A 25726-nucleotide genomic window follows, 5' to 3' on the forward strand; every position below is an offset into this window, starting at 1 on the left:
AACAAGAAAACAAACAGAAAAGGGTAATCGGCATAATCAGATTAATATGGCAGGCTTTATTTGTTCCTAAAATGATTACTGTAGCTTTGTGTGGAGGCCTTGCATGGGCTGGTCCCTTTTCTTTAATTCAGTCATTTATATTGCTCTCACTGCTCGTCATATCTGCTTATTACTGTTGTGCTTTTATACATTAACATCCAGAATCATTGTCACCCCAAACAAAGCATGGCTCGTGACAGGACTTAATGCTGTCTAATGTTGAAATAATGGAACATATTTTTGAATCATGCATATGCTGTTTCTCTCTTCTGCACTATTTGTAAGAAAAAATCATAATGCACTGATACTTAAAAACATTTCAGTTGCCAATAAGCATCCCAAAATATGTATTAGATTCTCATAATACTGTCATTAACTGATCTTAAGCAATAACAGCTGTAAACTAAACATTGACATAGCCTTTTTAAAAGTGCATTTGTCTTCCTCCTGACCCAAGCAACAGTCAATTTTACCACTTTTGCCAGCAGAAATACATCCACTTTAGTGGTGGGACGTCTGTGGTATTCTAGGTCCTGTGTTTGACTTCTGCTGTATTTGTTCAGGACACCATCACAGAAGAGGTTGTGGAGCTGCTCGATCCATACCTCTGCATGGAGGATTACAACCTGGAAACAGCCAAGAGGGTTTGTGGCAACGTGGCTGGACTCTGCTCCTGGACCGAGGCCATGGCGTACTTCTATAGCATCAACAAGGAGGTCCTTCCTCTAAAGGTACAGTGCTGTGCAGGTGCAGGGGGTCAAGCCTCCTCTGGCTCCATTGAAACGGTTGTAGTTGATCAGAAAGGTATTTTTTCAAAGTTGCACATGTTCCATTTGTTATTCTGTTTATTTATGAAATTTACCATTTTTATTCCTCAGAACAGCTTGTTAGAAAGTATTAAATTAAATGTCAAAACAGTTTAAATGGATATAATCCTGTATATTCATCTCCAGTCCCAGGCAACACTACTAAATAAGGCACTCCACAGAAGGCCTTGTATATCATTGGGTGTAGGGATATATTATTGACCGATTTAGCAATTTGGGTCTTTATATGTATATGGGTGTATGTATGTATGTATATACCTATATATATATATATATATATATATATAATTTATTTTAAAGCTGCTGGAAAAATAAAAATGGAACAACAATATACTTTTGTGAATTGCTTATGAAGTTGTTCTACCGTTTCTGCGATTTTATGCAAAAGTAGACGATCTTACCATTTTCTACTTTGCCGCCATAAATCATATTTAGTACACCAACAGTTTTTACATTTTAAAATGTTTATGGATTTAACATAATGACTTTATGCCACATGCCAGAAGAGGTTCATGAATTTTAAGTCTAAAACAGGCTAGGGGGAAAATGGGCTTGAATAAATTGTATCCTAATTATTATAATCAATGCCCCCGTGGTTCACTGAATTACAGTGCAAATACAAGCTGAGCACTAGACCAAATTATGCAGATTTAATCAGAAGCCTGTTTTTATTTCATGTGGGCTTGGTTGTGATTTACATGCTCTCGACATCGAGCACAAAACACATTCGGAAAAGATCAAAATAGATCAATAATTTATTGCAAATCATACAATATGACTTTTGCTAAAACCCAAATGTAAAGTTTACTCCTAAAAGTTTTGCTTCTGGTAACTCAAAATTGCCAGGTTCAGCTGGGTGGCTTAGATTCAAACTAGTCACTTGTCAATAAATAGGAAGTCATTTTGGGGATGACACCATTTAAAAAATAAATCTGGAAAATGAAATGAAACAGTATTGTCATTTTCCTGGCTAGTTGAAACACACTGGCCCGAACTACTAAGTGTTCCTCATATGGAACAAATGACATATATTTTGAATAAATGGTTATAATGTGTGATCCTTATATTTTTCATATGTCAAATTTGCCCCCCTTTATGTATATGTAAATTATACAGGAAATATTTGAAACATATTTTAGTCTGTAATACATATTTATTTTATAGGTTGAAAATATATGGTGAGGTTAATCTAACACAGGCTAACACTGGCCTCCTTGTGCAGTACTTCAGTTCTTCATTCCTGACTGCTTCCTAATCCACGTTTCTCTGGCCCCACTCATAGGCTAACCTGGCACTGCAGGAGGGCCGCCTGGGCGTGGCTCAGATGGAGCTGCAGACTGCGCAGCAGCAGCTGGACTCTAAGCAGCGGGAGCTGGACGCTGTGCAGGCCATGTATGAGGCAGCCATGTCGGAGAAGCAGGCACTGCTGGATGACGCTGAAGCCTGCCGCAGAAAGATGGGCAATGCCACGGCACTCATCGAGGGCCTCGGAGGAGAGAAGGTGAGGGCACGCAGGATACAGACCCTTCCATAGGGCCTCTTTTGCTGGAGGTTTCATTCATTTCATAAGGGGAGAGCACTGGGGATGAAACATTATTATTCATTTATTTGGTTGGTGCTTTTGTCCATTTGTGGTTATACTGGTGAAAGAGCTTTGCCGAAGTGTACAACAATTGAGATTGCAACTCACGACCTTCCGGTTACATGTTCCTAGGATCCAACCACTACTCCTCTGTACACCACCTGGTTTACCATCAGCAGGGCTCTACAGTGTGAGCATTTTACGCATGTACAAATAATGTTGAGCGAGAGTGAAATACAATTTGGGCACACAGTGCGAATACAATTTTTGAACTCTATAAGGAAAGACTACATTGAAATGATTATGATGATAATTATACAAATTATTATTATGGTAGCAAATGTGGGAAATGTAGTTCGGTTATGGATTGTCCCAATTAACCGAAGGCAACGAAGGCAAGTTTATGACAGTGTGGCAGCGGTAGGGCTGCAACAACTAATCCATAATGTTGATTATTAAAATCTACTAAAATCTTAATGTAATTCATCCTTGATTATTTGGGTCTACCTGGGGCGCAGCTACAAGCAGGGGCGTCGCAAGGGGGTAGGCATCCTAGGCAATTGCCTGGGGCCCCAGGCTGAGGGGGGGCCCCCAAATGGGAAACCCCCCCTCCCTCGGTCCCCTCCGTTCTCTTAGGAGAAAACTCAGCCGCCCCCCCGGGCATTACCATCAAGAATTATTTTGCCTGGGGCCCCCATATACCCTAGAATCACCTCTGGCTACAAGACAATACAAAATAAAACTTGAAAGATGGCGGAGGCTGCAGCTACAACCGTGGAAAGTATAGGAGCAGTTTACATTGAATTTACGTTGAAGACCGTTTGCTGTAACATTTGCAAAGCTGAACTCGCATGGCGTGAGCACGGCAATGATGCATGAGCACCTTAAGAGAGAATACACTGGAGCCATAACGACGGGATGAAGACGCCCAGCATGGTAAAGGCTGTTGCCTCTGGATCCAACACGTCATTTTGTAGTCTGTCATCCGAAAAGTTGTCTGTCAAGGACGGCACATTGGATCCGTTAAAACCGCACAAAGTACTCAGCTTTTCAGTTTCTTGAACTGGAGTCCGCCTCGCAAGCTATGCCTGTTTCTTTACCTCCTCAACTACATTATTATACATTTTATTTATAACGTGCTCTTATTATACCCACACGCTACACTAAAGCAAGAGTCAAAACAGACACACTAAAGATCCAGCAGTACAGTACATGAAAACAAGCAGCTAAGTTAGCCAATAAAGGGGAGCAAGCAATAAAAAGGCTGAAAAGGTTATTTTAAAACTTGTAACTAACAGAGATCCTTAACTTTTTCAAAAAGGTGATTGTTAAGACATTTCTTATACTATCCTGTGTAGGGGCGCTTCTCAGAGCCTCTGGAAGTGCATTGCATAGCCATGGTGCATTATTACAGAAGGCTCTGACTATACGATAAAACTAGTGGCATAGATATTTAATTCAAAATCGAAACATATATCATAAACAGAAAACGTTTCGTTTTGAGTTTGCAACGGTGCGGCCGTGTGTGGATATATTTACACAGGGACGTGTGGAGGGGGCGGGGGGTAGGGGTGTCATGACCCACTGTCGCTTTTCTTTCCCCTAAGTGCCCTATATGCCCCAACTGGCCCCCTGGACCTCACTTGGCCGGCACCTCCCCCCCCTGCAACCCGACATCGCCGGTGTTCTGACAAACTGAGCTTCATTATCAGAGTGAGCTGCCCAGTAGTATTAAAAAAAAATGGGCTACTGCTTGGAATGAGCTGCCCCAACTGAAAACATTAACCAAACCATTCTGTCAGGTCCTGTCATTAAAACAAACTGCTGTTTTTCAACACTCATACTGTATTGGAAGCTTTCAAAACCTAGGTAGCTCGTCCTGTCATCTATGCATAAATATCAAATTAGTTACTATGTGAAATAACACGGGCAAAATAATTTTAAATTATTACCAGCAGATTTATGGGCATGTTCACTGCGCACGCGTACCTAGCTAGGTAGCTCATTCTGACAAGTAGCTGAGATTGTCAGAACACCTGACAATCACCCTGGATAAGGGCGTCTGCCAAGAAATAAATACTAATAATAATAACACCGGCACTCACCACACGCCCCGGGACTAGCTGGCCCCCTGGAATGAATTGCCCCTTTTTGGTTTGAGCCATTCCCCCCCCACGAGGCTGTATTTAAATGTCTTGAACATTGTTGCATTTATTTTTCATTAGAGCATTAAAAATGAACCATTTATGATGTGCCACAATTTTTTTTTTTTTTTTTTGAGTGTGCCCCTAAATTTTTGAATGTGCCCTTAAATTGAAAAATTTTGGGGCAGAGTGCTCTTAAGGAAAAAAGTGTAGAGCCCTGATCAGTGTGGTTTACCATTGCAGGGTTGGGAATGATGAGAATGGGAGTGTGAGGGCTGGGTGGGAGACGATAGGGGTGCTCTTTCCATCATTAATGTCCACTTTAGCATTAGAATGTTACTTAAACTGATCTGCATGCAGGGGTATTGTGTGTCCTCGTACGGGGGTGGACTGATGGGCTTCATATTAGCCCCATTCACACAGAAACTGTTGCAGCCTTTTTCATGGCATTTTGCTGCCAGAAAGGTGTGTGTGAAAGGTTCTAAGCCAGCATATTGACACCATGAATTTTCCACCTCGCAACCTGGTCAAGGGTCTATGTGAACGGAGCAGGATAGGAATGCCAGCATATGACGTGCCACGCATCATTGTCGTGATGCAATAGTTTGGTTATGCAAGGTAGCTAATCAGAATAGAGTGGCGTATTGTTTGCATTTCCCTCCTGACTATTTGTGGTTTTCAAGAGCCTTGGTCCCGAGTACGAACCGTAGCAGTGCCCTGCTTAGAATGAAGGGCCAAGTAAACACAATGAAAGGAATCTGGCAAAACAAGGAAATTATTGAACTTTTACAAACACGTCCAGAATATCGGTCCGTGTCTCCTCTCCCGAATCCACAGGCTTCTATTGCATGGTGATCCCAAGGCTACAACGCTCTTACCGGCATTCTCTGTTTTGTGTTTGAAACACTGCCTGCTTTTTGCTGGTATGTGAGTGTGAAAGGGACTATACACACAAGGGTTGTTTTCTACTTCAGCCCATGATGATGAAGAAGAGGAAGATGAAAAATAAGGTCAACTTAATATTATTCTATATTATCAATATTATTCTGCACAATGGTCTTTAAATCTATACCTAATGGAAACCGTGTGAAATAAATGACATGTTCTGGAATACCCAGAAATGAATTCTCCATTGGTTTAGGAAAGACCAAATCAGACACATTTCTTTTGATGTGTTCCTCTGGGTGTAAATGGTTTTGTTGGTTTAATAAAGATATTGGCTTCTATTTGTTTTATTTTTGTTGTTGTTGTTTTTTATGTATTTTACTAAACTGTTTTATATTCCAGAAGGGAAAGCAGCAGAGAGCAGTTATTTTCCAAGCAATCACTTCCCCTTTTCACTTTCCTTTGTGTTTTTAACAAACATAAAAGGACACAGACTTGATTCCTCTAAACCAGTAAAATAAAGCAATGCCACCAAAGATTAGTTTGAGGAATTATGATAATTATTAATTATTATAATAGTAATATTTTGTTGGGTATAGGATTTTACCATTACCAGAGAAGATAGAAAATTATGAAATTATATTGCTTTTGAAATTATTTGTGATTTATTGTTATTATATGTGGATGTGTGTATACAGTGCCTTTCAAAGTTTCCCCCTTTTCGTGTCTTGCCTAAAATTTTAAATGCAGTAAAAACAAAAATAAAATCTACACATTCTACCCCACAACTTCAGACTGAAAAAGATATTCTAGAAAATGTATTAAAAAATAAATAAAATAAAAACTGAAATAGCTTGGTTGCATAAGTGTCCACCCCGCCTGAAATAGCAATCCTAAATTAGTTCAGGTTTAAACTGAATCTCCTTAAAAATCACACACCAAGTTAAAAATGTTAAATTGTAGTGATTCGCAGGATTTCAGGATAAATTGAGCAGTTCATGTAGGTTCCCTCTGCTCATTAGTGCATTTCAAAGCAAAGACTCAAAAGAACTTGAAATGGAAGAAGTAGATGGTGTATGGCACCGCCAAGATCCTGCCTAAACCTCCAAACCAGATGACTGAGCAATAATGAGACTGATCAAAGAGTTTATCAAGAAGCCAATTGCAACTTTGCAAGAGCTACAGGTTTTTATGGCCAAGACTCGTGAAAGTGTGCAAGTGACGACATTATCCCGAACACTTCACAAATCTGGCCTGTATGGTAGGGTGACAAGAAGTAAGACGTGACTCAAGAAAGCCCACCTGAAATACAGCGCAGATTCTGTGGCTATTTGGCAAAAAGTGTTTGAGGACTGATGAAACTAAACTTTTTTACCTAAATGCAAATCCCTGCTGTGAAGCATTGTGATGCCAAGGACTGGGGCACTTGTCAGGATAGAAGAAAAAAATAATGTAGCAAAGTATAGAAAAGTACTTTAGGAAAGCCTGCTGCCCTATGCAAGAAAGCTGAAACTGTGCCAAAACTACACTGGAGTGGCTAAGCAACAAAATAGCACAGCAAAAATATTTTATTTTCAAGCATAACTAAACCTTTTTCTAGGTTTCCTCTAAACATAAAACACTAATACAAACAGACACAAAGACAAGCAATCATCAAACAAACTCCATGTCCATATGCTAAAGGTCATTTACTAGTTGTGTCTCTTGTGCAGTACAAATTATGGGATCTGCGTCCTCGTTGTTCGCTTCTTGTATTGTCCAACTCTCCAACACCCCCGACAACCAGGAACCCTCTTCTTCCTGCTCTTAAGCTGTCCGTGGCTAGTCATGGGAGCTCTTCCAGTTAGATGTTCCCAAATGCCAACTCATCTTCTGCCCCAGGGCTTCTGGGAGAAGCAGTGCCTTTTTGGCCATTATATACAGATGGGTGATCAAGATGGCAAGAGGAAAGTATCTAAGTACCTTTGACAGAGGGGTCATTATTGGGGCACGAATGGCAGAAGCTTCAGTCACACAGACGGTCAACTGGCTAGTGTTCTCGACAAGTGGGCGAGTGCATGTGTGGCGACACCAAGAGAACGGTTCAGGCCTGACTGCTTGACTCCTACAGTGAGGGGGTCCGGAGGCTCTGTTATGCTGTGGGGGGGGGGGCATTTTCCTGCCATGGTTTGGGTCCACTTGTCCCATTAGAGGGAAGGGTCACTGCAAATCATTACAAAGTTATTCTGAGGGATTAACTTTATCCTATGGTGAAACATTTCTATCCTGTTGGTTTTTCCTTTAATTTGTCTGTATATATACATCTTTGTTTATTTATTTGTGTGTTTATTTATTTATTGATGAACTGAATCCAAGGCCACCAAGGTTTACATAAAGGATTATTACATGTGAATGTTTTATAACACCACTGCACTCGCTATTCTGAAATGCAATGATTACTGACTGCAATGTACTGACTGCATTGTATGTCCCAGGGCACAGTGCCTTTCCTGTTAGATGTTTTTTCATGGGCAATACCACAGAAAAGCCTGACTCTGCCATCAAGAAGCCCAAATCAAGCACTGAAGCATTTGTTGCACAGAATGGCAGTAAATACAATAACCCTAACTGCACCAATATCATATTCTTGCGTTCCAGACCAAATCTGGGATTTATTAATTTACTTTCTTACTTACCCGCTTTTTCATAGTAATCCCAAGCAGCACCTCCACTCCTCCCTTCTCTCTGCCTCTGCCTTTTCAGATCCGATGGACAGAGAGTAGCAAACTGTTCCAGAGTCAAATCAGACGTCTGGTTGGAGATGTCCTCCTGGCCACTGGCTTCCTGTCCTACTCGGGACCGTTCAACCAGGAGTACAGAAACGGACTGCTGCAGCTGTGGAAGAGCGAGATGAATGCCAACAATATCCCCTTCAGTGATGTATGTTTGTATATCACCTTTTTGTATATCACAGGACTGGTGTTAGCAGCACGGCAGTCCAGATTTCACAGCCTGTAGGCACATGGACATTAGCCATGGCTAGATGCTGGATATTGTGGGCCTGTTTTCCTAATATGGTTAGGAATTACACAGACACGTGTGTTGCATGAACATATTATTGTTTTTAAAAGTTGTTCTGTTTCATCTGTGTGATTTTAATGGAGCACACAATAACTGCTACACAATACTCCCATTCCTGGCAATACTTTGTCTGTATTGGAGTGAGAGGATAATATATGTGTAGTTTCTTTAGACAACCAATTAACCTTTTTATGTTTGTATGGTACTTTTTATGTAGAGAAGAGGTCCTGACGGGATTTAACTGTAGGAATAGTGCTGCCATTAACACAGAAATGTGTTAACTTAATAGAGTCTTGATTAAACGGTAAGAATAATACAGAGGTCCTGCAGATGTATTTTAACACTTTGGCTCTTTCTCATCTAAACCTTGTTGGTTGAAGTCAATATAAAAATCAAATGTATTTTTATTTTTATATTCAATTGATGAAACATTCCCATTCTATTTGATCATTTTTGTGATTTTCATGTGGGGTACCATGTGCCTGTTGTTATAGGACCTCAATCTCATCAGCATGCTGGTGGACAATGCCACCATTGGAGAGTGGAACCTGCAGGGGCTGCCCAGCGATGACCTCTCCATACAAAATGGCATCATTGTCACAAAGGCCTCCCGCTATGCGCTTCTCATTGACCCCCAGGGCCAGGGCAAGATCTGGATTAAAAGCAGGGAGAAGGAAAATGAGCTGCAGGTAACGTGTGTGTGCATGTTCATGTGTTCATGTGTTCATGTCTGTGCTCCTGTGGTGCTTGTTTATAGCTTGATGCAGTGGACAATTGCTCCAGACCTTTTCATTATTTTGGTTTCACATGTGGATCATTATAGAGTAAGCTGAGCAGTTGCTGTCTGATCATCCTCACTAAAAAAGGAAAACAAAAAAGAAACAATACATAAAACAAGCAAACATAATAATAATTTAAAAATCCAACTCATGAAAACAAATATGTTTGGGAAAGTTATTAATTCTTGTAAGCAATTTACATGAAGATGAATCACGAGCTGACTCGTTTAATCTACATGTTTAATTGTGTGCAGACAAACAGAAGTTAAAACAAACTGAAATTGCATAATTTTAATCAGTGATCTCATGTGAATCTTAATGCTTTAAAAAAATAAAAATGAAATGCACCATTTATAATGCCGTCAGTTCAACAGAGGAGGAAGGAACCCCTTGAGTTGAATGTCATTTGAATTGAAAAATGTTTGAACTCACAGCTTTGTAAGAATTCATTTATTTCCAATAAGTGTAACTAGAAAACTAAAAAAGAATCAAATTGTTAGAGGCATGTTCCCTTAGAAAGATTTGCATACATATCCTAGCCTATATTGTTTAGCCTACAGTGAGGGAAAAAAGTATTTGATCCCCTGCTGATTTTGTACGTTTGCCCACTGACAAAGAAATGATCAGTCTATAATTTTAATGGTAGGTGTATTTTAACAGTGAGAGACAGAATAACAACAAAAAAATCCAGAAAAACGCATTTCAAAAAAAGTTATAAATTGATTTGCATGTTAATGAGGGAAATAAGTATTTGACCCCTTCGACTTAGTATCTGGTGGCAAAACCCTTGTTGGCAATCACAGAGGTCAGACGTTTCTTGTAGTTGGCCACCAGGTTTGCACACATCTCAGGAGGGATTTTGTACCACTCCTCTTTGCACATCCTGTCCAAGTCATTAAGGTTTCGAGGCTGACGTTTGGCAACTCGAACCTTCAGCTCCCTCCACAGATTTTCTATGGGATTAAGGTCTGGAGACTGGCTAGGCCACTCCAGGACCTTAATGTGCTTCTTCTTGTGTTTTGGGTCAATGTCATGCTGGAATACCCATCCACGACCCATTTTCAATGCCCTGGCTGAGGGAAGGAGGTTCTCACCCAAGATTTGATGGTACATGGCCCCGTCCATCGTCCCTCTGATGCGGTGCAGTTATCCTGTCCCCTTAGCAGAAAAACACCCCCAAAGCATAATGTTTCCACCTCCATGTTTGACGGTGGGGATGGTGTTCTTGGGGTCATTCCTCCTCCTCCAAACACGGCAAGTTGAGTTGATGCCAAAGAGCTCGATTTTGGTCTCATCTGACCACAACACTTTCACCCAGTTCTCTGAATCATTCAGGTGTTCATTGGCAAACTTCAGACGGGCCTGTACATGTGCTTTCTTGAGCAGGGGGACCTTGCGGGCGCTGCAGGATTTCAGTCCTTCATGGCATAGTGTGTTACCAATTGTTTTCTTGGTGACTATGGTCCCAGCTGCCTTGAGATCATTAACAAGATCCTCCCGTGTAGTTCTGGGCTGATTCCTCACCGTTCTCATGATCATTGAAACTCCACGAGGTGAGATCTTGCATGGAGCCCCAGATCGAGGGAGACTGACAGTTATTTTGTGTTTCTTCCATTTGCGAATAATCGCACCAACTGTTGTCATCTTCTCACCAAGATGGTGATGGTCTTGTAGCCCATTCCAGCCTTGTGTAGGTCTACAATCTTGTCTCTGACATCCTTGGACAGCTCTTTGGTCTTGGTCATGGTGGAGAGTTTGGAATCTGATTGATTGATTGCTTCTGTGGACAGGTGTCTTTTATACAGGTAACGAGCTGAGATTAGGAGCACTCCCTTTAAGAGAGTGCTCCTAATCTCAGCTCGTTACCTGTATAAAAGTCACCTGGGAGCCAGAAATCTTGCTGATTGATAGGGGATCAAATACTTATTTCCCTCATTAACATGCAAATCAATGTATAACTTTTTTGAAATGCGTTTTTCTGTTTTTTTTTTGGTGTTATTCTGTCTCTCACTGTTAAAATACACCTACCATTAAAATGATAGACTGATCATTTCTTTGTCAGTGGGCAAACGTACAAAATCAACAGGGGATCAAATACTTTTTTCCCTCACTGTATATATATATATATATATATATATACACTCACCTAAAGGATTATTAGGAACACCTGTTCAATTTCTCATTAATGCAATTATCTAACCAACCAATCACATGGCAGTTGCTTCAATGCATTTAGGGGTGTGGTCCTGGTCAAGTATTTCACAATCTGCTCAGTTACTGGGATTTTCACGCACAACCATTTCTAGGGTTTACAAAGAATTGTGTGAAAAGGGAAAAACATCCAGTATGCGGCAGTCCTGTGGGCGAAAATGCCTTGTTGATGCTAGAGGTCAGAGGAGAATGGGCCGACTGATTCAAGCTGATAGAAGAGCAACTTTGACTAAAATAACCACTCGTTACAACCGAGGTATGCAGCAAAGCATTTGTGAAGCCACAACACGTACAACCGTGAGGCGGATGGGCTACAACAGCAGAAGACCCCACTGGGTACCACTCATCTCCACTACAAATAGGAAAAAGAGGCTACAATTTGCACAAGCTCACCAAAATTGGACAGCTGAAGACTGGAAAAATGTTGCCTGGTCTGATGAGTCTCGATTTCTGTTGAGACATTCAGATGGTAGAGTCAGAATTTGGTGTAAACAGAATGAGAACATGGATCCATCATGCCTTGTTACCACTGTGCAGGCTGGTGGTGGTGGTGTAATGGTGTGGGGGATGTTTTTTTGGCACACTTTAGGCCCCTTAGTGCCAATTGGGCATCATTTAAATGCCACGGCCTACCTGAGCATTGTTTCTGACCATGTCCATCCCTTTATGACCACCATGTACCCATCCTCTGATTCTGACCCATTCCAGCAGGATAATGCACCATGTCACAAAGGTGGAATCATTTCAAATTGGTTTCTTGAACATGACAATGAGTTCACTGTACTAAACTGGCCCCCACAGTCACCAGATCTCAACCCAATAGAGCATCTTTGGGATGTGGTGTAACGGGAGCTTCGTGCCCTGGATGTGCATCCCACAAATCTCCATCAACTGCAAGATGCTATCCTATCAATATGGGCCAACATTTCTAAAGAATGCTTTCAGCACCTTGTTGAATCAATGCCACGTAGAATTAAGGCAGTTCTGAAGGCGAAAGGGGGTCAAACACAGTATTAGTATGGTGTTCCTAATAATCCTTTAGGTGAGTGTATCAGTGTTTAAACAAATTTGATTATTTTATGTCATATTATCATCGGTATCCTGGCATAATTAGTACTGAAATAAATTTAAAAAATATATGAAAATCTATTTGCAAGTACAAAGTGAACGTACTTTCAGTGTTGCTGGTGGCGTCTATGATGATCATCGCAGCATGCTACTGCCTTACAATGCAGAGCCAGTGTGTTTTTGAAATGTAATTTAGCACTTTTAAACTAAAAGTCGTAAATTGACTAGTAAAAGTGGTATTAGATAAGAATTTAAGAAACCATGTTCAATTGTAACTTCTCTGAACAGTTAATTCAGACTGTCTGATGACTCATTGAATTGGCTATAGTTCAACCTTCAACTAAATACACTACATCCGCATCCACACGGATTTAATGTTTTAAAAGCCACAATGGATGGATGCGGATTTCTGTCAGCTCCGTCACATCCTTAGCCAGGTCTAGAGACTTTACATTTTTTGTTTTTTTGTCAGATTAACTTTGCCAGGAGTTTTGATATGGGCTGCTCCCATTTGTCTTCTGAACCTGTCTTTATTGATTTTCCCCCTTCATCGGAACACAGAATGGGGGATGTTTTTAAGAAGAAAGATCCACATTGACTCTCATTTAAAATCTTTCATCAAGATTTATTTGGACCTGAGTGATGTCTGTCTTTCTATAGACTGAAACTTTATTTTTCACATTCCAATGAATTAAGAGATAAGCTGTTTCCTGAATTCACAGTTTCGCCTCTTTTGTCCATGCACCCAAAATTTTTCACTACTCCAACCCTGGAGTTCCACAGGTCACTCGATATCAAGGCTCGTCAGGCCTTAATTGAACTTAGTATTCACTTCACTGAACCATTTTAACCAGTTTTCCTATGACCATTACTCTGTAAATCCTGAATGATTGTGACCCTAAAGGGTTTGAGTCCTGGGTTTTGTCTGCATCAGTAACACATGAACACCTGGGAAGAGCTTATACAGGATCAATTAAGCAAATCACTTCAGTTTGTTAATTAAGAGCTCAGCTGGAATGAAACCCAGCCGACACAGCATCCCTTGAGGACTTCAGCTGTACCCTCTGCTTAACAGTGACAGTGTGGATTCTCTTCGGGATGTCATCCTGTGCACTTTTACAACATATTTATTCTGAAGTGAATGCATGTCTAATAGAATTCATATCAAAGTCGTAAAAGTTTTATTTTGGGAAAGTGTGGTTTGCAAGGACCTGAATTATTAGAGGATTCCCTGGTAATTAACAGATTTTAGTGTTCATTAAAACAGCATTGAGCTTATTTGATATCTCTGTGTTCCATGAGGCCTTTGACATGTTTTATTTCCAGTCCACAAGTCCGTCATGAAATGCTGCCAGGAGGCACAGCACCAACCCAGGGGTCCCTGTTGAGTTTGTTTTCTTCTTAAGTCAGTTCTCACCCTTTCTGATTAGATTGGTATCAAGAAGAATGTCTTTGATACTAGAATGAGTTGAAGTGCTCATAATAATTAAGGCTAAATTTTCTGTTTTGTGACATTAATAAATATTGTTTTTCAAATAAATTAATAAAATAGAGAAACAAATCTTCTCCTTCTCTATTATCATCTTCATTATACTGCCCGTCACCTTTTTACAAATGAAATCCCACTGTTGTGTGTTTCAGGTGACGTCTTTAAATCACAAATACTTCCGGTCACACCTGGAGGACAGCCTGTCCCTGGGCCGACCTCTGCTGATTGAGGATGTTGGGGAGGAGCTGGATCCCGCTCTGGACAACATACTGGAGAAAAACTTCATCAAATCTGGGTCTACCTTCAAAGTAAGAGCTGGGTCAAAACTGTGGACTGCTTGCTGTTGTCACCGTTTTTAAGAAACACACAAATCAAATGTATAGGGATTCACATTAAAAGGGCTGAATCTGCTTGTGAGCAGTGCAAGGGTTAATGGGGCTGTTTAACAGATTAAACTGGGGTTCTCCAGGACCACAGGCCAGCAGGCTTTATTTTAAATCCATTTTAAATCCTCATCACCTGCGTAAGTCCTAGAAAAGGGGTTACATTAGTTCAGTTAGGCGAATAATTAGTTCAATTAAACAATGTAGAGCCCAGGTGTAATGCAAATCAGGAGCACTATGGCCTTCTACGGTTTGGAGACCTGCTGTAAACCTTCAGTGTCAAGCACTACATAGTTGGGTGTACCAGAAGTACATTTCCAACTCTGAGGAACTTAAACTCCATTGGACTGCAAAGAATAAAAACAATTTAAAACTACTGTTCCACTTTAAAAATACCAGTTGGAGATTGCAGAGGACTCATGGACTCTTAACAATCCCCCAGTCATTTAAAATTCAGTGCCAGTGGGTAGGCATAATTATAGATTGCATATTAATGTATTCTTGATTACCGGACCTGTGTACACAGCGTGCAATTTCACACACCGCCTGTTATTTATTGCGCATTAATGAAAGATGCCTTGCTTTATAATCAGAAGCAACCTGCAGGGATGCAAGAACAAGAACCATATTGAGGGTTTTCTCTGTTCCAACCATCAAAGATCTTTCTATCGCAGGGCTAAATGTATCACCATTAGTCATTCAACCAGATAAAAACAGATGCTGTAAATAATTGCAGACAAATATTGTATCTGACAGAAGAAGTCTGCGTAAAGGGGCTCAGGAAGCAATCAGTGCATTGCTGCAGCTTTCTCATCTAAGAGGCATTTATCCTACACTTATTGGTGTTGAAATTTTTCTGACAATGCGTAGACTTTGATAAATATCTTTTTGCTGTACTGAACTTCTCTTTAGTTTCTTACAACACTGCAAAACTAAAAGAACACAGAATCCTCGTTAGACAACAGAACGACAACAAAATGAAAAGGAAGACCAGGGAATGTTTACCTTGAAGTTTTCCTGTGCAACATATATATATATATATATATATATATATATATATATACAGTGAGGGAAAAAAGTATTTGATCCCCTGCTGATTTTGTACGTTTGCCCACTGACAAAGAAATGATCAGTCTATAATTTTAATGGTAGGTGTATTTTAACAGTGAGAGACAGAATAACAACAAAAAAATCCAGAAAAACGCATTTCAAAAAAGTTATAAATTGATTTGCATGTTAATGAGGGAAATAAGTATTTGACCCCTTCGACTTAGTACTTGGTGGCAAAACCCTTGTTGGCAATCACAGAGGTCAGACGTTTCTTGTAGTTGGCCACCAGGTTTGCACACATCTCAGGAGGGATTTTGTCCCACTGCTCTTTGCAGATCCTGTCCAAGTCATTAAGGTTTCGAGGCTGATGTTTGGCAAATCGAACCTTCAGCTCCCTCCACAGATTTTCTATGGGATTAAGGTCTGGAGACTGGCTAGGCCACTCCAGGACCTTAATGTGCTTCTTCTTGAGCCACTCCTTTGTTGCCTTGGCTGTGTGTTTTGGGTCATTGTCATGCTGGAATACCCATCCACGACCCATTTTCAATGCCCTGGCTGAGGGAAGGAGGGTCTCACCAAAGATTTGACGGTACATGGCCCCGTCCATCGTCCCTTTGATGCGGTGCAGTTGTCCTGTCCCCTTAGCAGAAAAACACCCCCAAAGCATAATGTTTCCACCTCCATGTTTGACGGTGGGGATGGTGTTCTTGGGGTCATTCCTCCTCCTTCAAACACGGCGAGTTGAGTTGATGCCAAAGAGCTCGATTTTGGTCTCATCTGACCACAACACTTTCACCCAGTTTTCCTCTGAATCATTCAGATGTTCATTGGCAAACTTCAGACGGGCCTGTACATGTGCTTTCTTGAGCAGGGAGACCTTGCGGGTGCTAATATATATATTAGGAAACACAAAAAGCAGGTTACAGCGCAAAGGTGATTTATTAAACCAAAACGACATAGAGAAAATTTAAACAATATTCTAGCTCGTCTCGAGCCTAAACTAATTGTGAAATGGATCCCTAATCTATACATATAACTATAAGACAAACAGCAACCATACAAACTAATTGTAGTCATAGTTCATAAACAAAGTCCAGTACCATAATCTTCAATGCTCTTGTCTACTACACACACTCCCATCCTACACCCAGGCTCTCCTCATGCCTCTCCACCTCAGAGCCAGGCATTTCGTCTTTTATCAGGAAGGGGAGCCAGTAATTATTGACAGCAGCACGTCAGCTTTTGCTCCCGGTAAATCGACTATACCTGGGTCCGAGATTGCCAGAGCCTCACAGGGCGGTCTTTCACTGCGCTGCCTGGCACTGCATCATGTTGGGCAACATAGTGAGGACCCACCCTGAACTGCCTTATACCTCTGCGGACCCCTGTGGAGGAAAATTACTGGGGGGACGATGACACATGGCCAGTGTTCCCCCCATGACTGGTTCTCCCTTCGATAAAGCAAGAAGTGGCTGACTTCATGGTGTTGAGAGGCAAGATGAGAGAGAGCCTGGGAGTGAGTAGAGTGTTACAGAAAGAAGAGTAAGGAGAATAATTGAATGAATTCAGTAACAGATTTTGTTTAATGGCTCTGAGATTGATTATGGATTCTGGACTTGTTTGATTGCCAGAGTGTGTATTGCGTTCATGTTTATTATTACATGTTTAGTTATGTTTTCGGTTTCTGTCTGTTTAAATTTGAGCACTGTGCACCATAAATAATAATCAATCACCTTTTTACACACCATAACCCTGCATGTGTTTCCTGAGCCCTGGGAGTGTGGACACTGATGAATGTGTGACAGAGATCTGCAGCCACAACGCTGCTATCCCCTGTGCCCTGCCCCAGATTTATACTTACTGTCTTCTCCAGGTCAAAGTGGGAGACAAAGAGGTGGACGTGATGAAGGGCTTCACACTGTACATTACCACCAAACTGGCCAATCCAGCCTACACCCCCGAGATCAGCGCCAAGACTGCCGTCATTGACTTCACTGTCACAATGCGGGGTCTCGAGGACCAGCTGCTGGGGCGCGTCATCCTCACAGAAAAGCAGGTGGGTCTGCTGGCAGGACTCCATTCCACTTGGTTCCACTCCCCTTCCCTCCATTGCACTTTAGCTCACTTCACCCATCTTCACTTAATTTCACCTCACTTCACTTCACAACAGCTGGGGATCTGGAGTTTCAATAACCCTATTATGAGATATGATTCCTGCAGTTCCTGTGGGCCTCTACATTGTCTCTGTTCTATTCTGCACAGTCAACAGCAGCAGGACTTTCTCCAACTGAAGGAAACAACAGTACTGTGGAAAAGGAAAAAAGCTGAAGTATGACACATCAAATGAGACGAAATGGGACTTGTTTACCTTGTGATTCATTATTATTATTATTATTATTATTATTATTATTATTATTATTATTATTTCTTGGCAGATGCCCTTATCCAGGACAACATAAGTGCAATACAAAGTGCAAGAATACAGTTAAGTACAAGGCATCAAACATTACAAATTCAAATTTACATAAAACATAGCAATTCAAAATATAATACATTTTACAACTTCCAATTTACACAGGCAAGTACAGTAAGTGAGGTCATACATCCTGGACAGTAAAAGCTAAGTGCTGTCAAGATGTAAGGGTCACAGTCAAGGTCTACGAGAAAGGGAGCAAGGAGGAAATTAATCAATAACGCAAGAAGCATGATAAAACTCTGTGAAGTACTATCTAACAGGGATTAAAAGGACTGATATTACAAGTACTGTCTGAAAAGGTTTGTCTTAAGTAAGCACCGGAAGGAGGTCAAGGACTCTGCTGTGAGGAGAGGTTGGGGGGTGGATGAGGAGCCTCGCCATGTCACTTGGTAGGTCCGGTCACTGAGGTAGGAGGGGAACCAGGTGAGAGCAGTCCTAGAGATTCCAAGGTCAGCGAGGCAGGAGAGGAGGATGGAGTGATCGACGGTGTCAAATGCTGAGGTCAAGGAGGATGAGGACTGAGGAGAGGGAGGCCGCCCGAGCACAGCTGTGGGAGTCAGTGACTGCCAGGAGAGCCGTCTCAGTGGAGTGAGCTGTGCGGAAGCTGGATTGCAGAGGATCAAGGAGTGAGTGTTGGGATAGAAAGGCAGAGAGCTGACGGTGGACCACCCGCTCGAGAGTCTTTGAGAGGAAGTGGAGTAGGGAGACAGGGCCATAGTTCTGAGGAGAGGTGGCATCAAGGGTTGGTTTCTTGAGGAGTGGGATGACAGCAGCTTGTTTAAATGCAGAGGGGAAACAGCCAGAGAGGAGTGAGGAGTTGAGGAGGGAGGAGATGAAGGGGAGTAGATCAGGAGTGGTCTCTTGGAGGAGGCGAGAAGGGAGAGGGTCCAGGGCACACGTTGTAGGTTTGTGACGTAGGAGGAGAGCGAAAACTTCAGAGTCCGAGAGAGGTGAGAATGAAGAAAAGGAGGCTTGGTCGGTGGGAGGTTTGGGTGTTATGGGAGAGGAGGGGGGACTGTTGAAGAGCTTGCAGATGTCTGCAGCTTTGGAGGAGAAGAAGGAGGCAAAATAATCATCAGTGAGAGATGAGGGAAGAGGAGGGGGAAGGGGGGAAAAGAGGGAGGAGAAGGTGGAGTAGAGTTTGTGGGGATTGTTGACAGTGGATTCAAAGAGTGATTGGAAGTAAGATTTCTTTGCTGAGGTGAGTGAGGAGGAGAATGTAGACAGTAGACAGTAGAGAGCGGTAGAGTTCGACGGCAGCTGGAAGTTTGGTCTTTTTCCATTTCTGTTCGGCGGCACGCAGACTAGTTTGGGTTGAGCGGAGAACAGCAAAGATTCATGTGACTCCTTGTTGCAATTCCATCTCTGCGAGGTTTAATTGTTGATTTGTGTTACAGCACTTTAAGAATTCTCCAGGAAGCTTGTTGTTCCGTTAATTTAAGTATCACCTTATCAAGAATCCTAGAATCTTGTAGAACTCAATTTCTGCAGTAATTGGACACAGACAAATATATTAAAAACAAAGATAAAATGTAGCACTACACTAGTTATACAAAAAGGGAAAAACTAATTACAATTCACTCAAGATCAACAAATCAAAGACAAATCACTTCCATGACCAAATCAAAGAACATGGAATCGCATATGATAACGCACAAATCGTTAAACAAAATTACAAACACATTGACTACAAATTAGTAAGATGAAGGTGAGACTCTCATTAGTATTATTAGTCGGACATCAAATAACTATGGTTAGTATTAGGTTAGTATTTATGTCAGATAACTTCTCGTTATATATATCAGTCTCATTTATGTTTGGGTGCCAAGAAAGATTCTATCATTTCTTGTTACCACAATTCTCCCTAATTGATTACTGTTTAATGATTAAGGATAGGCAGGGCCACCTATAATCTACTGTCTATTAACGTGTGTCAGTTTCAGACTAAACAGTTAAACAGGAATGAGAAGATATTTCTAGGCGTTGACAGGTTTTATTTCTAAAATTGTCAAACAAAACAGTTTAATGCAGCACTCATTTATATTTAAGAAAATACTAAATGATATTACACATTCTAAAGTTTATGACTCACAGAATAACATTTCTAATTGATTTCTCAAATGTCATGAATAATAAACTCCAAACTGTTAAACTTATCTGAACTTCGTCGCAGAGAGGCCTCTCTGTCTTCAGGATCAGATAAAAGCACACGGCACGAAGTTCCAGGGGGCAGGGCGAGGTCCGTGTGGTTTGGAACAAAGGCCTGTTCGGCTTTGAGTCGATGCTCCTGAAAATTGGGGTTTCGCGAAAGTATAGTCTTTTCCAAACAGATTTTCCGCTGGTTTGAAGGCTCCAAGGTTGTGCACAGGCTGTCCTCTTTGCAAGCAGAGTTTTCCACCGTTTTTACTTGAAGACAAAGTCTTTGAGGAAAGCAAGGCCCTGTTAATTTCCAAGGGTCAAGTTTCTTAAACCTCAATAGCTATTTAAATGACTGAACACTTCTTTATTACAGTCGACTTTGTCCAGCTGTAGTAACTCCACTGATCAGATGGGTACAGGTGGGCAGGCGCAGGTTCTAAAGTTCTTTACTTAATAAAGTTCTTTAAAGAATTCTTCGTACGGCTCAATCTCCTTCTCCCAGTTGAACTCTTCTGTTGCCGGCAAAGACTTAGTTGATTTCCGGTTCCGGTTCTGGCAACAGAGCTACAAGTTGAGTTGTGGCAGCGAGTTACCGGTTCAGGTGAGAGAGAGAAAAAGTGCTGTGCGCTACTTTTTATGCCCTTTTAGATCATAGGCGATTGGTTCTTGAGTGTGGGAGGTCGGACTCCGGTTTCAGCCCCCAGTCTCCTATTGGAGGAGGCTCGATTTATGCCTGATGTCAATCCATGCCATCTTTTGTAAATGCTGGTTGGCCTGGGTTCGTAGCTCTGTTTCCGGATTTCGTCTCTCGCCCGCTTCAAAGGGTTTTATTACCTCCAGGCCGTATTCCCCAGACGTTTTCACAGCAGGGATTCCAAGCCATTTGGCCCATTCTAGGTGAGCCGACTCCCTAAACTGTCATTTTGACATAGAACAGTTAATGGGCCGATGAGCTCAAGAATTCTGGTAACTTTGGGGGAGAAGTCTTCTTTAGATCAAAGCTCCAGCTCAGGGCTAGAATGCTCTTATCACAATACACCCCCCCCCCCTTAACGCTACATAACCCTTTAGTCTTTTGGTATCATTAAATATGTTGGAGGTATAATGGGCAAAATGTGTACCAACAACACAGAAAATAATTCAGCTGACTGCAGAAGGTACTTTCCAAACATTCCAAATCTTCATTTGTTTTTTCCTTCATTTGTTTCCATGCCTTTCAAAATTTCAATACAAATACATAAACATTCAGACTGAGAGAAGACAAGTTCAATAAGTGAGAATATACATCATTCACCATCTTGTTCAGTTTCTATGGTGATAAACAGAGGGCACCCTGCACTACCCACTAACAAATTCCTGCTTGTCCTTGGAGAAATTATTGGGTTTAAGTTATTGAAGGCTTTCAGAGCAGAAATCAAAATATTTATTTCCTCTGGGGAGCAAAACAGCAGAGGAGTTTTGATCAGACCAAGATGTTCTCCAGTATGGTTTCTTCTTCTCCTCTAAGTACCATTTCTGATACCCTTTTTTTTCTCATGCAGAACTGACCAAGTGGTATATTTGCTCATTGGCGCACTTATAGGCTGTAAGTTGATTTTAGGGAGAAGCCAAAGGGAATCTTAACTTATACCTTTTTATACAACTGGCCACAGAGCCTCACCAACGATCAGTGCAGTGTCCCTGGTTTCTCCCCTTGGTGTATTTACTCATTAGCATGATTATTAGCAGCGGTTTGATCGGGTCAGTCCATCCGGTAGCCATCATTTTTTGAAGGAAATGATTGAAGATGTATTGAGGAATATGTGTTACGTTGATTTACAAACCTTCACCAAAGATCAGCCAAGACACCCTGTTTGGCATGTTAATTAATTAGCATGTTGTTAATTAGCAATTTTGTGGCTGTACTGCTCGTTCCTCTAAGAAAATGCTGAGGTTGATAAGAGAAAAGTGGACTATTGGACATTACTGGTATCCTCATATGCCTTGTTTACTTACAAATTCATGCTTTAAACTTAACACAGGCTGAAATTTGCCTAATTTGTGAATTTTAGTCATAGAAACAACTGTGCAAAAAGCATAGATAATGAACAATTCATTGTATATTCATTATCCATTCATTATGAACTCCTTCACAAAAAAGGTGTTTACCTGTTTGTTCCTAACATTCGTCTTAATCAGCAGATAAACAGCAGAATTTTGGCTGTGTGGTATTTCCATTCCATCAATTGTTGTCTGAACTTAGCCAAAAAGTATAATTAAATGAACAGAAGTTCCAGACCATGCTTAAGGCTGCCTGCTTAGCATGACCTTTTATTAATACTCTGTTGTTGAAAGTGTGCTAATTAGAATTGCCCCAACCGAGCCTTGTTTATTTTATCCTCCCTGAATGAATTGAATAGCAATTTTTTTTAATTAGAGCATCTTTTGCTGGGAGCTGAATTATGCTCCAAATTAATTTGTCATAGTTTCTGTAGGGGCAAATTGAACTCTTGCTTGGTGCAGTGCCTAGTCAGACACCTGGGAGTTCTTGAAAAATGGATACTTCATCTCAGTCGCAACATAGGCTGTACAAGCCTTGGATAAATATTGACACAAAGGCAGTGTAATTTGGAACTGGTAGATTATGGATGTTAGTTGTATTTGAAGTTGATGATTGGGCTTGCCACCACTTCTTTTTTATTTATATTGTTTGCTTCTCCTGCTCTTCTGAAGGAATATTTCAGAAGTAGTATTTTTTTCCTCTTGTGCTGTAGCCATATAATTAGCAAGTGTTCACCCAAGCCATTAATCTCTCAAAGTGAAGCTCTTCTCTTTTTGGAAGTCTCTGCTGTCCCCATAACTCACTGATGTGTGACACCCAATTAACCTGAGGTGTTGAGACAGTCATTTACATTTGCAATCATCCAGGCACACCGGGCATTTATTTTTATTGCAAGTACCATTAAAAATGGAAAGAAAAGCAGGTAATCACATCTGAGCATCTGCTGGACTTTTCAACTCTCGATGCTTCCCCCCTTAATCTGTGTTTTACATTTGGCATCCCCTTAAGTTCTGTTAAAAAAAAAACAATTCAAATATAATTTATTAAAAATAGGATTGCTGGGAGAGGCATACCAGAAACTCAATATATACAGACGGGTGACAAATGAAAGGAAAACCAACATAAAGTGTCTCAGTAAGGTGTGCCAGTAAGAATGAATGTGCCAGTAAGGGCCACCACGAGCCACCAGAACAGCTTCAGTGCACCTTGGCACAGATTCTACGAGTCTCTGGACTCTACTGGAGGGATGGAACACCATTCTTCCCAAAGATATTCCCTCATTTGGTGTTTTGATGATGGTGGTGGAGAGCACTGTCTAACACGTCGGTCCAAAATCTCCAATAGGTGTTCAATTGGGTTGAGATCTGGTGACTGTGAAGGCCATAGCATATGATTCACATCATTTTCATACTCATCAGACCATTCAGTGAGCCCTCATGCCCTGTGGATGGGGGCATTGTCATCCTGGAAGAGACCACTCCCATCAGGATACAAATGTTTCACCATAGGATAAAGGTGATCACTCAGAATAACTTTGTAATGATTATCAGTGACCCTTCCCTCTAAGGGGACAAGTGGACCCAAATCATGCCAGGAAAATGCCCCCAACAGCATAACAGAGCCTCCGGACCCCCTCACTGTAGGGGTCTAGCAGTCAGGTCTGTACCATTCTCTTGGTGTCCCACACATGCACTCGCCCACTTGTTGAGAACACTAGCCAGTTGAGCCGTCTTTGTGACTGAAGCTCCTGCCATTCATGCCCCAATAATGACCCCTCTGTCAAAGGTACTTAGATACTTTCCTCTTACCATCTTGATCCAAAATCCAGGTCAACTGGGCCTGCTCAGCATTTTTATACATGCCAATGAGCATGATAGGATGTTAATTACTTAATTGTATTGTGCAGTACACCTGTTTGGAGGCATCTACATTCGTTATGTTCCTTCACTCAGGTTTTTACTTTAATTCGTTACCCATCTGTATATATTGGCATGCTAGGAGGGGCACAAACTGGCTAACCAAAAAGGCACTGAAGCCCCAGGCAGAAGATGAGTTGGCATTTGGGAACATCTAACTGGAGGAGCTCCCATGACTGGCCAGGGACAAAGATGGTCCCCCCACCCAGATTCTCCCCAAAAAACAAGCAAATGCACACAGAAACACACACTCACTTATCATGAAAACATGTGTTTGATACTTTGAACAACTTATTGGAATCTGAGAAAAAAAGAAAAGAAAAGAAAATGTAAGGTGAATAAAATGCTTAAAATAACTATCTATTGCCTAATATGACAGATATACTTCATCTAAAAGATATAACATCTCATAAATAAATAAGGGAGGACTGTGAGAACATAGGTCCCAGAACAATCTAACACATATCCTAACAGTTGATAAAGCATTTGGCCGCATCAAAAACTACCCGTTGTTTTTTTTTTTTTTTTTTTTTTCTGTCATTTTCTCTCTCTCTCTCTCTCTCTCTCTCTTATAGGAGCTGGAATCTGAGAGAGTGAAGCTGCTGGAGGAGGTGACGTCCAACAAGAGGAAGATGCAGGAGCTGGAGGACAACCTCCTGTTCCGCCTGACCAGCACTGAAGGGTCCCTGGTGGAGGATGAGTCTCTGATTGAGGTCCTCAGAGTCACCAAGATCACTGCAGAGGAGGTGAGGGGGCAGCAGGGCAGACATAAGTTGAATATTGAAGAAGAAGAAGAAGAAGAAGAAGAAAGCAAGAAAGCAAGCAAGGGGAGAATTCAGCTGGGTAGAGAGACAAGGGCCAATTTTACAATTCCATAAATAAATTAATCCCGGGGGTGTTTATTACAAATTGTTGAGGAGGAGCTCATAATCTCACATGGGCTCTTTTGTAGGAAAGGAGAAGCATATGAATAAATGCAGTCAAGGTACCAATTGTGTCTGCTGTAAGTAGATTTGTTTCTGTTGTGTACCCAGGTCAGTGAGAAACTTACAGTTGCCGCAGAGACGGAGGTTAAGATCAATGCAGCCCGAGAGGAGTACCGCCCAGTGGCTGGCCGGGGCAGCATCCTGTACTTCCTCATTGTGGAGATGAGCCTGGTCAACCTCATGTACCAGACATCGTTGCGCCAGTTCCTGGGGCTCTTCGACATCTCCATGGAGAGGTCTGCCAAGTCCCAGATCACCTCCAAGCGCATCGCCAACATCATCGAATACCTGACCTACGAGGTGTTTCGCTACACGGCACGTGGCCTTTATGAGGACCACAAGTTCCTCTTCACCCTCCTTATGGCCCTGAAGATCGACCTGCAGGCCAGAAAGATCTCCCACAATGAGTTCCAGACCCTCATCAAAGGTCAGCACGATTGCACTCATTTTTTCCTCACAAAGAAAGTGTTCCTTCAGCAACAGTTTGGTCAGTTTTGGGGAAATGCGAAACTGTTGTTATTTGAAGTGATTATTAAGGAAAGAGCTTTACATTTAGTGTTTTCTATTTTAGTTTATGACCCCTAAGTTCTTTGGTTCATTATTATTGCTCACATCCCATAGCTAGTAAAATGTCTGTTCTTATTCATAAGG

At 41.4% G+C, this 25726-nt stretch overlaps 1 protein-coding gene across 1 annotated transcript in view; it reads left to right on the forward strand.

The window, feature by feature from the left end:
* dnah5l (dynein, axonemal, heavy chain 5 like) overlaps positions 1 to 25726 on the forward strand; it is a 206701-nt gene that overhangs the window by 104393 nt on the left and 76582 nt on the right. Inside the window, exons 58-65 of the mRNA XM_066687675.1 lie at positions 603 to 770; positions 2149 to 2367; positions 8220 to 8396; positions 9032 to 9226; positions 14237 to 14392; positions 17391 to 17573; positions 24665 to 24835; positions 25124 to 25502. Coding sequence (XP_066543772.1) covers positions 603 to 770; positions 2149 to 2367; positions 8220 to 8396; positions 9032 to 9226; positions 14237 to 14392; positions 17391 to 17573; positions 24665 to 24835; positions 25124 to 25502 — 1648 coding nt within the window. The remainder of the gene's footprint in view (positions 1 to 602; positions 771 to 2148; positions 2368 to 8219; positions 8397 to 9031; positions 9227 to 14236; positions 14393 to 17390; positions 17574 to 24664; positions 24836 to 25123; positions 25503 to 25726) is intronic.

This window comes from Amia ocellicauda, chromosome 2 (genome assembly GCF_036373705.1).
Source record: "Amia ocellicauda isolate fAmiCal2 chromosome 2, fAmiCal2.hap1, whole genome shotgun sequence".
Lineage (NCBI taxonomy): Eukaryota > Metazoa > Chordata > Actinopteri > Amiiformes > Amiidae > Amia > Amia ocellicauda.